General features: G+C 33.5%; 3 protein-coding genes across 3 annotated transcripts in view; 1 reads left to right on the top strand and 2 right to left on the bottom strand.

Annotated features, from left to right (window-relative positions):
• LOC123663157 (phosphatidylinositol 4-kinase alpha) overlaps nucleotides 1-827 on the bottom strand; it is a 37,070-nt gene extending 36,243 nt beyond the window's left edge. The window contains exon 1 of the mRNA XM_045597855.1: nucleotides 661-827. Coding sequence (XP_045453811.1) covers nucleotides 661-750 — 90 coding nt within the window. The 5' untranslated portion in view covers nucleotides 751-827. The remainder of the gene's footprint in view (nucleotides 1-660) is intronic.
• A 957-nt stretch (nucleotides 828-1,784) lies between these two features.
• LOC123663179 lies at nucleotides 1,785-10,783 on the bottom strand. The gene is made up of 6 exons (XM_045597875.1): nucleotides 10,463-10,783; nucleotides 9,824-9,950; nucleotides 5,233-9,640; nucleotides 4,221-4,354; nucleotides 3,918-4,066; nucleotides 1,785-2,000 (listed from the first exon to the last, which is right to left on the bottom strand). Exons 1-6 carry the CDS (start codon nucleotides 10,760-10,762, stop codon nucleotides 1,932-1,934), a joined length of 5,187 nt encoding a protein of 1,728 aa, XP_045453831.1. The 5' UTR covers nucleotides 10,763-10,783; the 3' UTR covers nucleotides 1,785-1,931.
• A 1,208-nt stretch (nucleotides 10,784-11,991) lies between these two features.
• LOC123663183 (trafficking protein particle complex subunit 3) lies at nucleotides 11,992-13,713 on the top strand. The gene is made up of 4 exons (XM_045597878.1): nucleotides 11,992-12,155; nucleotides 12,238-12,443; nucleotides 12,840-13,038; nucleotides 13,536-13,713. The coding sequence occupies exons 1-4, from the start codon at nucleotides 12,117-12,119 to the stop codon at nucleotides 13,620-13,622; spliced, it is 531 nt and encodes a 176-aa protein (XP_045453834.1). The 5' UTR covers nucleotides 11,992-12,116; the 3' UTR covers nucleotides 13,623-13,713.
• The last annotated feature ends 1,896 nt before the right edge of the window (nucleotides 13,714-15,609 follow it).

Raw genomic sequence — 15,609 nt, 5'->3', positions numbered from 1 at the left:
ATTTGTTTGCACAAACAGGTTAATTCCAGGTTTAGTTTTATAACACGTCTTTGACATGAAAACTAATTTATTGATAAAGATTCTAGAGCTATAAAACATTATTAACTGAAAAACGTAAAACTATAAACGTAAATGTTAACCAATGTACAAAAATATATTGATCAATTTGTTTAATATTTATTAATATCTAGTTCCTTATGAATCATAATCTTCATATGTCTTCATAAATCTTTAACCAAATAAATAAAAGATAAACATAAATTTATAAACGTATTGATACATTTTTCTTAAGGAAAAATAATATAATTTGTAACTGTACAGTAAAAAGATAAAATATTAGTTTTTAAAAAATTCAGATGGAGGTAATGATTGCAATACAGCTTTCAAAACACGACCAGTTATAATTAAAAAATATCGCTAATTGGGAAAAGTGAGGGATAGTTGACCATGAGTAATGCAGTGATGATAACATAGCTTATGTCACTGTATTTGATTAGGTCATGTTCTCAAAGAATAATACATTTAAATGGAATGCTATCGATCATTAATTTATAGTACTGTCGGCACTACAAATTTGCAATATTCCTAATATACTCAATTGGCAATTTCGTAATAGGCAAGTAATATAAACAAGGTTACATTAAATGTTTTGCAACCGACCTTTTCCCATGGTGTAGGATTTATGCAGGAGAGACATCTAGCCAAGTGTTGGACTGTCTCCTTAAAGAATTCGTTTTCGTCCATCATCATGATTTATTTATTCACTGAATAAAACATTTTCTAATTATGAAAATAGAAAACATTCAATCGACCGATTATCTGTCACATAAGTCACTTTTTGATGTGACAGTTTGTCAATACTGAATCCACGTTCCTTTTTACACAATGTCAAGTTTGGTGATTGTTATTATAATCTGACAACCGATTAATATTGTGTTCCTTTGGGTGAGTAGAGGATGGGAAATAGCCTATGGAAATAGCGATGCTTTTGGTGTTGCAGACGTCTATAAACTACGATAATCAATTACCATCAGGCGAGCCGTACGCTTGTTTGCGTGAATGTATATTAGAAACCTCTAAAGGGGGTGATAGACGTGCGAACTTAAAGTACGCGGTTTTTAAGATCGCGAACTTACTCGGCTTGACGTCGGTGACACGTGTGAACCTTACTCATTCTGTATTGTGCTGTTGTCGAAAAAAGAAGCTTTATGTTATTTAGGAATTATATCGTATTACATTTTAAAAGTACTGTGTGGCTACGGTACTAAAGAATATAGCCACCCCCTCTCTTCCCGTGGGTGTCGTAAGAGGCGACTAAGGGATAAAACAGTTCCGCTACCACCTTGGCACTTAAAAAGCCGACCGATGGCGGGATAACCATCCAACTGCTGGCTTTGAAATACACAGGCCGAAGACGAGCAGCAGCGTCTTCGGTGCGATAAAACCAGCCCTGCGGTCGCCAACCCGCTTGCCCAGCGTGGTGACTATGGGCAAAACACATGAGTTCAAGTTATTTTTGGCGTAAACTTGTGGAGGCCTATGTCCAGCAGTGGACTGTATAGGCTGTAATGATGATGACATTTTAAAAACCTCCTCTGGAATCACTAAAGAAAACCGCATCAAAATCCGTTGCGTAGTTTGAAAGATCTAAGCATACAGAGAGTGGGAAAAGACTTTGTTTTATACTACGTATCAAATAATCTAGTTTCACTTTCAACTGGTAAGCAGCCTACTCGGTGGTAGTGACTGTAGTGAGTGATCAGTGAATGAGATAAAATCATGTATACATAAAATGTATTTATTAATGTACATAACAAGAGACAAAATACGTTAAATTTATTTCATTACAAAACAATGACGTCAACGGGTATATAAAAATATTAAAAATCACTGAACACTTTTATTGATAACAAATTTTATTTTCTTTAATGTCAAATTTTTATCACCATACTGTAGTTTGACAAGTTTACAGCTCCTTGTAATGTTTTCTTTTGAAGATTCTGAAAAAAAAAAAACGCAATTAATATAACCAACATACCAACACTAGTAAGAAAATTCTGTTTCAAATTTTGGTGAAAGAATTTTATATTTTCTATTTTTTTTTGTGCTGTGTGGCTACGGCACTAAAGAATTTAGCCACCCCCTCTCTTCCCGTGGGTGTCGTAAAAGGCGACTAAGGGATAACAAGGTTCCACAACCACCTTGGAACTTAAGAAGCCGACCGATGGCAGAATAACCATCCAACTGCTGGCTTTGCAATACACAGGTCGAAGACGGGCAGCAGCGTCTTCGGTGCGACAAAGCCAGCCCTGCGGTCACCAACCCGCCTGCCCAGCGTGGTGACTATGGGCAAAACACATGAGTTCACGTTATTTTTGGCGTAAACTTGTGGAGGCCTATGTCCAGCAGTGGACTGTATAGGCTGTAATGATGATGATGAATATTATGTTTTAGTTCCCAACACAAACCAAAAACTAGACATCCTATTACAGGTATTTTTTTTTTTTACAAGTCATATACATCCACGGGCTTATAAACCCATGTCCTTTTTTATTCGAAATACATGCAATTTTTATTTTTTTTTTTTTTTGTCTTTCAAGGTAGGCGTTACTCAGCAACATCGCTGTTCAAGTCAGACTGTTTTTAATGTCTCCAAAAGAGACGTGAGTCCACCGACCGGTTCTTAATCTAATGTATGGTACAATTTTTTTTTTGTATTATTATTATTTCCTTATAATACTATACTTATATCTAGCTAAATCTTACATTATTTACAGGCGTAATAATCGTTTTCTTAAAAATATATATTTTTTTTAATATATATTACAGGTAATTACAATATTCTTCTTTTCCGAAAGTGGTCGGTAAGCCTGGAGGACCCGGAGGTGAGCCGGGAACTGGTGGCGGCAATTCGGCCCGTCCTACGTGGCTGGGTCGATAACGACACGGTGCGGTATCGTTCCACTTGGCGCAGATGCTGACCGGGCACGGCTGTTTCGGTCGCTATCTGTGCCGAGTGTTGGGGCTGGAGCCGATGTCGGGATGTCACCATTGCGACGTCGGCGCCGAGGACACGGCGGATCATACGCGCGTTGCCTGCCCAGCGTGGAGTGCGGAGCGCAGTGCCTTATCGGCAATCATCGGGGCGGATCTCTCACTGTCGGCCTTGATTGTGGCCATGGTTGGCAGTGAGGAATGCTGGGATGCAGTCTCCACCTTCTGCAGTGCCGTAATGCTGCGGAAGGAAGCGGCTGAGCGAGAGCGGGAACAGGATCCAAACTCGCTCCCGAGTTCTCGTGAAAGGCACGGTCGGCGACGCAGGGCTTACCTAGCTAACCTGCCGCCCTAACGCCGAATCAGCGGGTGATATACCGAGGGATTTATCATCTGCATTTCACAGTCCTGAGGAGGGAGGCAACCTTAGTGTTCGAGGGAGCTTCTTGGAGATCGCTTTTGGTGACGGGCCCTAATTGGGCAACACCGGCGGGATCGCGGAAGTGCTTAACGTCCCCGTGATCCCACCCCAGGCGAGCGAAGGAACACCCCAAAGGTTTTAGTCCAAGCGAATCGGACATACCCTCCAGCTCCCCGGGCTGGAGGCATCCATTAGGGATTTCCTCGGGGTGAGCGACAAAAAAAAAATAAGGTAATGATAGTGTTATAATTATCTAGATTTAAACAATTTTCTAAATAAGTGAAATATGTGTAGCTAACATCATTATTTTTTCTTTTCTTTTTTCTTTTTTCCCTAAACTATGTATGTATCCTACTTTTGCATGGAATAAAAGGGTTTATTATTTTTTATTTAATTATATTGGGTAATCTCACAGGGCGTCACAGTCGAATTTGAAGGTAAGATTGATTAATCAAGACTAATAAAGAGCTATATTTAATGCTAATTATAGCATCAAACGCACCTTTTTAAAAATGTTTGCCATTAGCAAGTTGGTTTTTTTTATGTTTTCTTTTTTAATTTCTTCCTTTTTACACACAACTTCAGGGAGTGATTTATATATTTTCTCAGAATGCATCTTCATTTCCCGTTCACTTATAAATTTTGGAGTAACTGAAAAATAAAATTTTCATGAAAATTCACACGATGAAAATTTATCACCTCTCATACCTTGCGCCTTGGAGGCATTATTTTTGGCGCTTGTAACATTTAAATATGTTAATGACAACTTATTTATAGAACAGAGAAATATACAAGTATAGAAAACCTTTTTTTCGCCGAAGCTCATCGCCCAGTACTTTGGCGAATTTTTTTAATTCAGTTTCACTTAGAGCATTCAATGCCTGTTGTCGGTCCAACTGCAGTGATAGCAGTTGCCGCTTGGCATCGCGTTCATTTGCTCTGTAAAACATGAATATTTTATAATAAAGCCATTTATTACACATACATAACAACATATCGATGTATAAATACCACAATATGTGCTCATATTTTCTTTACGTAATATATTAATATTTAAAATAGCCTTCAAAAGCACTACACAACAGTTACTCTTTAAAAGAATATAAGCTGTGTTTTTATACAAAGGTAATATTTTGCAGGAAATACAGCATCACTAAGTCCACAAATCTTTATCATATATGTAATCTTCCACAGAATAATAAGCATTAGCTATTAATTTCTTTTTAATACAAACTTTAAATTTATTCTCGGATTCAATAATGTTTGAGGAATTTTATTATACATTGTTTGCATTAAAAAACTAAAAAACTAAAACTTTATATTGTTAACCTATCATCATTAATTTGTGAAATTTATAATACTATAAAACTTGCAAATTCACAATTAAAAAATATACAAATTTAAGAAAACATATCTAAGGTTAACTGTTATTAAGATACAAAACTATTAATCTTCTACCTCAGATAGAAAATGCAATAGACTCACCAACTCTTGTTACTTCGTTTTGTACACAGTGAATATATGGATCAATGCATTGATTACAAGTTTCTAATGGTACACCTATAAATATATAATTTAAAAATCGAATGAAAACTATAATATCTATTTGTTAGAAATATAAATATACCTTTATAACACATATTGCAAGCTTCCATACATGGATTAGGTATACACGAGGGGTTGTGAACAACTATCATATTCAGTCTTGGTTTATCGCATTCGCTTGGTCTAAAGTAAGAAAAATTGGTGAAATCTAATAAAATTTATTATAGTGATAGGATAAATATAAACTGTAATATTTTTTTACTGCTACATACCTGGTTTCATTAATCAACTTCAAGCAATGCTGACGTTTTGTTGACTTTTTGACAAAATCAGGACGATTTCTTTCTAAGTATTCCCTGACTGTGTATGCTTGAGATTTTCTCAAAAAATCGTCTGTACTCGATATCTCACTGTCGTTCGGCAAACTTCTTGAACGATAATTATTATTATTGCGCGGACTACAATTGGGCAGATTTTTTTCAATTTTTGAAGCCACCTCTTTAAACGGTGCGTTTTCGACTTTTCGTTTCGACGGTACTTTCACGATTATATTCTGCAACTTTTGGCGATTCTTATCGCAAGTTATTTCTTCACTGAAAACACTATCTGATGTTTGTATAATCAAGTTATAGGCAACACATTTTTTCTCTTTTCCACAGGATTTTTTACTTTTATGACTTTTGCATTTATGCCCTTTACATAAGCAGTGATGGACACGTCTACATTGATCGCAATTCACAGAAGTACTACTGGTTGTTACACCCTTCTTTTCTTTACCGTGACATTTGCAACGTTTTTGATGGTATTTTTCGCATTCTCTTTTTATTTTATTCAAAACTTTACAAGTTGCGGAATCGGAAGACGTACTTGCAATTCCAGTCGAAATAAGTGGTTCGGACGAATCTGTACTTATTTTATGAGATTTAGACTTTTCAATAGATAACTGTATACCTTTATCTACAAAAGTCTTTCGTGGAGATTTTTTATAATCATCTTTTTTTATTAGCTTATCATTCGTCCCACTAGTATCTTCACAGGCCGATGACGACGGAGTTTTATTTTTCTCGTAGTCTGTATTATCGTCTGTATCCAAAAGATAATTCAAAAATGTAATAATTTCTTTAAAACACTTCTTTCTTTTACTTTTTGCAATATCTTGTTTAGAGTATCGCCTTGTTATGTCTTGTATCATATCAAGCAATGGATCCTTTGAAGTCGACGTTTTGGAACCATTATCATTATCACTGTTACAACTTCTTGCTTGTATATGTTCTTCAGTGTTTAAACTTTTTTTGCTTTCAACATCGTTTTCAGTAGCATTTTTTGAACAATTACATTGCGCTTTTTCTTCACTAGTTGTTTTAATCAATTCTTCCGATTGCTCTTGTGAGCTAAGGGCAGTTTCTGATTGCACAGCTTTGTCTTTATTAGTAGCCTGATTAAATGTGACATGGCAAGCTTTTTCCATTTCGCCAGTATCAGTATTCGAACGAAGCAAATGTTTCTGTGTATTTTTTAGATCATTTTTCGGAAACGTATTATATCTACGTCCTTCGCCGAGGCAAGTATTTACAAAGAAAGGTTTCGAGTATACTTCAGTATCTTCTTCCACAACTGTTCCACTATTTTCACGAAGCACATTTTCATTTTTACCAAAAGTTGATTTTGGTTGTTCAAAAAATTCGTTAAAAATGTTTGTATTAATTGACTGCACTGCTTTCGAACATTCTTCTCTTAGTGACGTATAATTTTCAACGTTATTATTTTTTTCAGTCTCAGTTCCAGTGCATATATATTTAGTAGTATTTTCAGCATCACTTTGTAGAATTTTGGTATTATTTCGATATAAATTGTTATCAATATCAGATCCTAAGCTCACTTTAAGAGTCATATTTGTGCCTTTTATAGGAATCGTAAATTTACTAGGCTGTTGTTTATTTACATCCTGTAAATTATAATTATCAACAGGAGATGATTGAATTTCTTTATCGAATTTCTCATAAGTATTAGTATCCTTTTCTTTAACATTTATGAAAGCAAATTTACTTGTATCTATATCTTCCAGTGGACTACTTTTTGCAGAACTACTACCACTTCTAAGTATGGTGTCTTTTAGGATTTCACTTCTAGAAGTAGGCTGGGAAACTTCTCTATAGTTCTCACTTATTAATTGAACACAATATTTGTCATTTACAATATTTATATCAGATAAGCCTGGATCAGATATTTTCGGATTAATACTTATTTCAGTTTGGATACACCGAGTAGCTTCATGTATAAATTTACTACTTTTTTCATTTAATGGCACTTTTTTAGTATTATCGAGTTTATTTTTTTGAGAACTTATTTTTTCTCCGGATGATACAGAATCCAAACTTTGTTCACTAGATTTACTTTGAAGTTTAATCGGTAAATTAAGGTTTGTTTGAGAAGATTTGGAAGTTTGATTATTAGAACTGTTACTGTCTTGTATAATCAAACACTTTTTATCACAATCAGCAATATTGAATGGTGATATCTTTTGATGAGAAGTAGTAGAGTTACTAGAAATATGTTCACTTGCAGTATTAGATACTTTCGATGCTATGTTATCACTTAGCTTCAAGTACTTGTTGGTCAGTCTAGAACATTTATAAATTAGGATATTTTCGGGTACTTCTTGTATAACGTCATCTCCAGTGCAAAGGCAAACATATCTGATGTCTTCATTCGCACAATGGGATAAAACTTTGGTTTGATTTTGTGATTTAATACATTTATCACATTTACGCTGCAATATTTTTTGGTAATACTGCTCTTGTGGTGAGCTTTGGGTAGCTTTTGAATCAGGATCAATAAGTTCATTACTCTTCATATTTACTTGTACAGAGCTATCAACCACTCCAATACGAGGATGTGAAGTGTGGTAAGGACAACAACAATAATGCTTTTCAGATTTTGAAAAACACTTTGAAGTATCAGCCAAATTCTGCATTTTTTTACTTTCACTTGTTCTTTTTGCATATTTATCTGAATTGCCAGATGACAAAGTAAAAACAGAATGACTTCTCTGTTTTCTTAAATAATCATAATTATTATTTTGTATGTTTGGGTTAGATCCACCTTCTAATTTACTTGCATCACCTGATCCATCATCGTAGTTATTCCTTATCAAATCATTCATTAAGTCCTTTAAATGATTTTTTGGTTTAGCTTCCTTTTGAGTGATAATATTTAATGCAACATCAGAGCCAACTAGTTTTTGTCTTAGAAATATTTCTTTATCTTTTAAATGTTTTTTGTGAGTTGCTTCTCTCTTTAATGCATCTAAGTACTTCTTGTACAATACTTCTGATGAAGTTTTATCAAGTCCTGTATCAGATAAGTTTTTACTCTTGCTTGATATGTCTGTATCTGTATTAGAGATATCTTTTTTGGTATTTGATGTATTTGAATTTTCGTCCTTTGTGAGTATAGGTAAGTTAGGAACACTTTGTGATGTTGAAGCTATGGCATTAGCATTAAATCTGTCCATTCGTAAAATAGATTTCTTTGGTTTATTTGGTTTGATATTATTTGTATCTGAAGTACTTGATGTTGTGTGATTAACATCATTTAAATCTATTTTCTTGCTATCAAAACTTAAGCCTGATAAAAATTCAGTAGAACTTTCATCATCTTTATATTTTGATTTGATAAGTCTTTGAACTACTTCTTTAATTAGTTTCTTTTTTAATTTTGAATCATTAAATCTATGTTCTAGTGCTGTTTTAAGTATATCAATACCTGTTTCTAAGTCTTTTGTAAAAGAATTCATTGCTGTTTTACTTGAGTCTGTTGTTAGGCCAGCACTTGATTCTAAACTAGATTTATTACCCAAAGCAATATTTTCTTTGTTTTGTTCATTTATTTGATTTTGATTATAAATATGACCTGGCATGTATTCAAAACTCTCAGTTTCAGACACTTGCTCGGTACTTTTTTCAACTGGTATATATTTTTTGTCAGCTGACAACCGCTTTCTACCATGCTGTCTTTTCATTCTCATAACTTTCCTTCTCCTATTTTTTCTCTTCAATGTATTTAAACTGATAAGGATAGGAATTTTTCTTGTATCATATTCCTTGCAATCACTAGAACTGCTAGATTTTTTTTTATTTTTTGTCAGAGACGTTTGTATCTCTTTGTCTAGTTTAACTTGTGATGTAACTTCAGTTTCAACTGAAACTTTCTCTGGACTCAAAGAAACACTTTTTGATACATTTTCTACAGTGACACCACCATGTTTTTCAACATTAAAAGAAATATGTTTTGTTAGATTAACATTAATAGGTTGTGGCATGTTTTCTAAATTTTGAGGAATGTTAACTTTTACTGAGTCAACATCTTTTTTATAGATTTTAGTTGTTTTTGTCAGCAAACCCTTTTTATTTTTTACTTTATTTTCTATAACATCAATAGGTGTTGAATGCGCTGTGGGCAGACCTAAATCTGAGACTTGTTTAGTGTCATTATTTGAGTATTGTTGTTGTAAAGCAAGTCTCTCCAATGTGCTTAAGCTTGAAGCAGAATTCTTTCTATCACTTTCGTTAGCATAACCTACATCAGCTAACGAATCCCATTCGAGTTTACGTTGAGATGTAATACTGCTTGTCGGAGAGTGTGGCTTGTTAGTAGAAGTATCTAATGTACCATCTATAGCTAAAAACAAAAATATAATTTTTTATTACTACAATTCAAATAATGTGTGAACTATAAATAAAAATTATGTACACACAATAACTAGTTCTAGTATTGTGTTCACTTAATACTAAAATATGATTTATGCCCCGAGTCTATTGAGTTATTATTTATAAATGTATGGAAAGAATAACAAATACTTACATTTATGAGAATACACATCATCTGATTTAACAGATTCATTGTCAGAGTTTCTAGAAGTATTTGCAACCACATCCTCTTTAACTATAGGAGGTGATTCAGTATCACTCTTGTATGTTTTATATTCACTCTGAAAAGACAATGATATATTTTGTACTATTTATTTTTGTTTAACCCACACATTAAGGGAATCCTAAACAATTTTTAATATCATATCAAAAAACAACCACTCCAGCGGGGATCGAACCTGCATCTCCGACTCACTGTGTCAAGGCTTTAGCCACTTAAGCTAAAAATATTATATTTTTTATTGCAATATGTATTCTACTTCTTAAAAGAAACTTTTTGGCACACATTTTGAGAATTAGTTAAAACATAGTTTAAAGTTTACTAAATAAAAAACTATATTGTACACACAAGTTTATGTGCAAAATATTATACATAGCTAAGCTTAATATTAAGTACACAAGGTGCAATTAGAGGTCTTATCTCTAAATAGTGATCTCTTCCAGACTAACCAACAGAAAGATCCTAGCGACATAGCATACTAGTACTTCACTAGTACCTAATATAAATTTACCTACCTAATATACATAATATGCATATTATATGCAAACTGTTAATAACAAAATTGTATTTAACCTGTGAAGATGTAGGCTCAGGCATTGAACATTTTATTGAGATCCTACAAAGTTCAGTAGACGATTCAGTTTTTTTCTCTCCTGAATCCGACGAATCAGTTTGAGATTTCATCTTCCTCCAAAACAAACTTGTCGGATCCCGGATATCACTTTGGGCAGTAGATAGAGAAAAAAATTGTTCCAAGTCCCGTTTCCTTCCAAACTTCTTGTAGTAATCTATAATTAAACTGTTGACTGCAGCTTGAGATTCTTCGACAAAACTACTCGATTGACCTACATCTTCAGATCCATCCGGTTCCATAGTTTTAAGTTTACAATAATAAATAAAAATAGTCAAAACTTAATAATGTAAACATCGCGATACAATTTCTACTTTTGAAAAAGTAGGTAATAAAATGTAATTAAATTTCATGAAGGCTTGGTTTCATTGCCGCTAACGATATTTTGATAAACAAAACAAATTTAAAAATGTTTCCTCTATCTTATCGTTGGTTTAGATACAAGTCATTTACGTACGAATTGATTGGATGCATACATTGCATACTAAAAAATATATATATTTTATATTTATTGTTTAGATAAAATTTAAGCATAAAATATTGACAATTTTTAAATTATCGAATGTACAATAACATAATAATAATTATAACAAATAACTTCATTAACATTAGACAAAAAACACTGTCTATGATATATATATATATATCTATACATTAGCTACGTTCCACTTAAGGGCCGCAACGCCACTGACTACGACCGCTGAAATTGCCGTTCCAATAACGTACAAACGCCACGGGCGTTGTAGGCGAATTTTATAGGTGGAACGCGTATTTGAGCGCTGTATGCTTGCAATATGATTGCATGATAAAAAAATGTGGCTTTGGAGGTTGTGAGTAAATAATTCGCATGGATTGGAGTGAAATTTAATTCAACAAGGATTCCCGTGAATTTATCATTGCATCAAGTTCATCAAGTTCTGGTGGCATTCACAATTTGACATTGACAGTTGTTTTTGGCGAAAGCCCACCAATATTTTGTGGATGAAATGGGTGGTATGTGGTCATTTCGAGTGATCGATCAACGTCACTGTTTGTAACCACATCGCCTACAAAATATAGGTAGGTGGGTTAGAGTTGGGTTTCATCAAAACGTGGCGGGAATTAAAAAAAAACAACCGTCAGTGTTAAATTGTAAATGTTATCTCTCATTCGATTTTTCAAAATCGCAATGACGAATCCCTGGGAATCCATGTTGAATTAAGTTCCACTCCAATCCATGCGAAATATGCACTCACAGCCCCCACAACTGCATGTTTTCAGTTCACCATGCTAGTATATTACGAGCACACAGCTGACACCTAACGGCTCTCAAATGTGCATTCCACTCATAAAATTCGCCCACAACGCCTGCGGCGTGTTTTACGTCAGTGAATCCGGAAATGCAATTTCAGCGGTCGTGTCGATTGCATTGTGGGTCTTAGGTGGAACGCACCCCTAGTCAGTAATTGTCAAATGTGACAATGTCAATGTCTTTGGAATGGTCATATTGCTAATGTCACATTCTTTTTATGTTAAATTGTTTTTATTCTTTCTCGATTTACTCTTGATTGTAAAGAAAGAGGATACTTTTTATACGCTTTATCGTTAATTTTAAAAATGTCTCGTCAAACATCTCGTCTTGATGCTAAGAAAGTGGTAAGATTTGTAACATTACCTTATGGTTGTTTATGCTTACACAGTGTGCCTTTTAATTTCACAAATTTTAATTAATTTGTAGAATTCTGAGCTATTAACTCTTACATATGGAGCTTTAGTTTCTCAAATGCTAAAAGAAACGGAGAACCCGGAGGATGTTAATAAGCAGTTAGAACGAATTGGTTACAATATGGGCGTACGCCTCATCGAAGATTTCCTCGCGCGAACGACTTCTACGCGCTGTTTGGAAATGAGAGAAACGGCCGATAAAATTCAACAGGCCTTTAGGTAAGGTAATTTTAAAGACCTTTAAAAGTTACTTATAAAGTTACATTATGTATAACATTGCACAATATTAAAAAAATACATGATATTTTTCTTTTTCATAATCAAGATCCATTTATATATCAGGTATTTCAACTCACAAATATTGAATCTAAAATTTGCTTGTTATTTGAGGTGAATCAAGTCCAAAAGGCCCGTCTTACCACCTCTTGATTAAGCCTGTCAGTAACTTACTAAATGCTTTCAAACATTTAATAATGTTAACATAACATATAGGATATTATAAAAATTTAAATCCCAATGAATTCATAGACTACAGCTAGTATATTGTAAACAAATTCTTATATACTTAGATATCTGATGGTAGCTATATTCATTTTCATTTCTCTTTTACCACAGATTATACTTAAATATGCAGCCGACAGTCACAAGCTGGAGCAGTGCTGGTGATGAATTCTCTCTTGTATGGGATCAGTGTTCCCTCAGTGAGTGGGTTGAAATGCCAAACAATGGTCTTAAATACTGCGCTTTAATCCCTGGCGCTATCAGAGGTGCTTTACAGATGGTGCAGCTAGATGTACAGTGTTGGTTTGTGCAGGTATTAATTCTTTTTATTGTTATTTATAATAGTACCTGCAAAAAGAGTGTTTCAAATATGTTTATTTTAGTTTATGTATTGTTTTAAACACTTTAAACCTCTACTAAATTTGTAAAATTTATTTTAGATTAGTTTTGAAAAATTTAAATTTGAAAACTTAGTTATTTCTTGTATTATGATATTAAAATTTCTGTGTGTTTTTTATCTGTGTTTCAATGTCTTCTCGGGTAAAAATGTACAAGTATAACTTTTTGAAAAATCAGACATAGTATCACGCACCATAACCATAAATAATTGACGTAAAGTTTAATACTTCTTTTTTAAATTTGTTTATTTTTTATGATAATATAAATCTTGTTTGTAATTATTTTGTGGTCCAAATATAGTACAGTTCATTAGTTTCCATTAATTCTACGCATGGTTTAACAGTTAAAGAGACTTGTAGTCATATAAAAGTGGAGAAAATCTTACTCAATAAGTGGGAATTTTGGTTTCAGGATCAACTAAAAGGTGACTCCGTGACTGAGCTAAGAGTGAAATACATCAAAAGGCTAGAAGATGCAGTTCCTGCTGGAGAAGATTAATGTGCTATTTAGTTTCAAATATTTTATTTGTTAAGATTGGCTAATTTACATCTATCTCAATCTGAAGGGTAAATTGAATTGTGCTAAATAATTTAGTTACTTTTTGTATACAACTAATGTTGGTGGCAAGAAAGAATATGGTTTGCCTCATAATAAGTGGGTAATTTAGCCTACCTGATTTCCTGTAATTCGAGAAACTTTACAAATATGTTATCGGCTTTACTTCTGAGGTTGATGCACCATTTGGTCAGGAGCTCTTGTTACCTACTCACTCCAGGTACACAGCATACTTGAGTCTAATATTTGGCTATATTCTTGTGTAAGATTGAAGTGCTTACAGAGTGGGGTTGCTTCAGAGTTTGAGCGTTTCATGTATGGGTGATTTAATCAATGGAAAGTATAAAATTTTTGTTAATGATATAAATTTTAATTTGTCAGGTTATTGTCGGTCCAGACCCAGTATTGTTATTTAATTATTAATAATTTGGGCCGAAGACGCTGCTGCCCGTCTTCGGCCTGTGTATTTCAAAGCCAGCAGTTGGACCACCGGTTGGCTTTTTAAGTTCCAAGGTGGTAGCGGAACCGTTCTATCCCTCAGTCGCCTCTTACGACACCCACAGGAAGAGAGGGGGTGGCCATATTCTTTAGTACCGTAGCCACAAGGTACAGTCTTATCTATGGTTTTTAAATAAATTAATAGTAGAGTTAGTTAATAAAATATCATTTATGTGTTAATTTCATCAATGCAGGTGCACACCATTCTATATTTTTGCCAATGAACTAAATTAATACCCTCAAGTGAAACAGCTTTTAGTAAAGTTTTAAACTGTAATAACTCAGTATGAAAGAGACAACTATATATTGACTGCTTAGTCTAGGAACAACACCTATCTCTTTATGTACAATTGTACATAATGGATGTATTAGTCTGTTTTTTTTATGAATGATTAAATACTTTATAATTTTGCTTGTAGTTGTGCTAGTTAAAATTTATGTGCATTAAATATAGATGTAATATAGATTCCAAATTACATTTGTAATATTATTGTATAACTTATATTATACAATTGTGTAGAAAGCAGTTTTGTTTAAGACTTTTAAATTTTAAGTTTAATGTTTTTATTTTAATAAAGTATAAGAATTTTATTTGTCGTTTACATTTGATGAGTTTTAAATTATGGTACATTCCTATTTGAATTAGAAAATAATCTGGTAAAATTACATAATTTTGCTTTGTCGCACCGAAGACGCTACTGCCCGTCTTCGGCCTGTGCATTTCAATACCAGCAGTTGGATAGTTATCACGACATCGGTCAGCTTTTTAACTTCCAAGGTGGTAGTGGAACTGTGTTATCCCTTAGTCGCCTCTTACGACACCCACGGGAAGAGAGGGGGTGGCTATATTCTTTAATGCCGTAGCCACACAGCACATACTCACTTATTATATATACACTTGGATAACAGTCAATTTTGAAAACGGACAAAATAGTTAGACTTTCATTGTTACACCTAAACCTTAAACAACTCAAACATTTATTGTGTAACTAAGACTACAATTATTAGTAACTAAATTATTACAAACTAATTAAATTAGGACAGGACAGACACGTGATTTGTTAACAACTTAATTTTATTGATTTCAAAACATACAGTAAAATTATTGTGAATTGTATTCTAAAAAACCGTTGGAAGGAGGAGACTAGGTGAGATAATACATTAAAGTAGATGATTTCTGTAAACTAATTTTTTAAAGCATTTAATTAATAATCACGCAATACTCATATTCCAAACTCAATAAAAAAATTGGAACAAATAAATAAATAAACAAGAAGTTGATTGATTCGGTCTATAACATCCCACTGTTGGGTATATGCCTCTTTCTCTATGTAGGACTAATGTCCTATTACTACGTTGGCGCGACCAAAAATTTTGTGGAATTATGGAATGGCTGACCTAAAAGGTCAGCTGAAGTATTTCATTCCTGTTT

The sequence above is a fragment of the Melitaea cinxia genome, chromosome 20 (assembly GCF_905220565.1).
Source record: "Melitaea cinxia chromosome 20, ilMelCinx1.1, whole genome shotgun sequence".
Lineage (NCBI taxonomy): Eukaryota > Metazoa > Arthropoda > Insecta > Lepidoptera > Nymphalidae > Melitaea > Melitaea cinxia.
The sequence above is the reverse complement of the archived record's forward strand: the minus strand, read 5'-3'. Positions and strand labels throughout refer to the sequence as shown.

What these genes read in the sequence shown, in the direction of transcription:
- LOC123663179 (XM_045597875.1), bottom strand. Translation starts at nt 10,762, where the DNA reads ATGGAACCGGATGGATCTGAAGATGTAGGTCAATCGAGTAGTTTTGTC. An exon ending in TGAGCTTCGGCGAAAAAAAG is followed by an intron (nt 4,067 to 4,220) that starts GTTTTCTATACT and finishes TTTATTTTTCAG; the next exon opens with TTACTCCAAAATTTATAAGT. An exon ending in TGGCAAACATTTTTAAAAAG is followed by an intron (nt 2,001 to 3,917) that starts GTGCGTTTGATG and finishes TTTTTTTTTCAG; the next exon opens with AATCTTCAAAAGAAAACATT.
- LOC123663183 (XM_045597878.1), top strand. Translation starts at nt 12,117, where the DNA reads ATGTCTCGTCAAACATCTCGTCTTGATGCTAAGAAAGTG. An exon ending in GTCTTGATGCTAAGAAAGTG is followed by an intron (nt 12,156 to 12,237) that starts GTAAGATTTGTA and finishes ATTAATTTGTAG; the next exon opens with AATTCTGAGCTATTAACTCT. An exon ending in TACAGTGTTGGTTTGTGCAG is followed by an intron (nt 13,039 to 13,535) that starts GTATTAATTCTT and finishes TTTTGGTTTCAG; the next exon opens with GATCAACTAAAAGGTGACTC.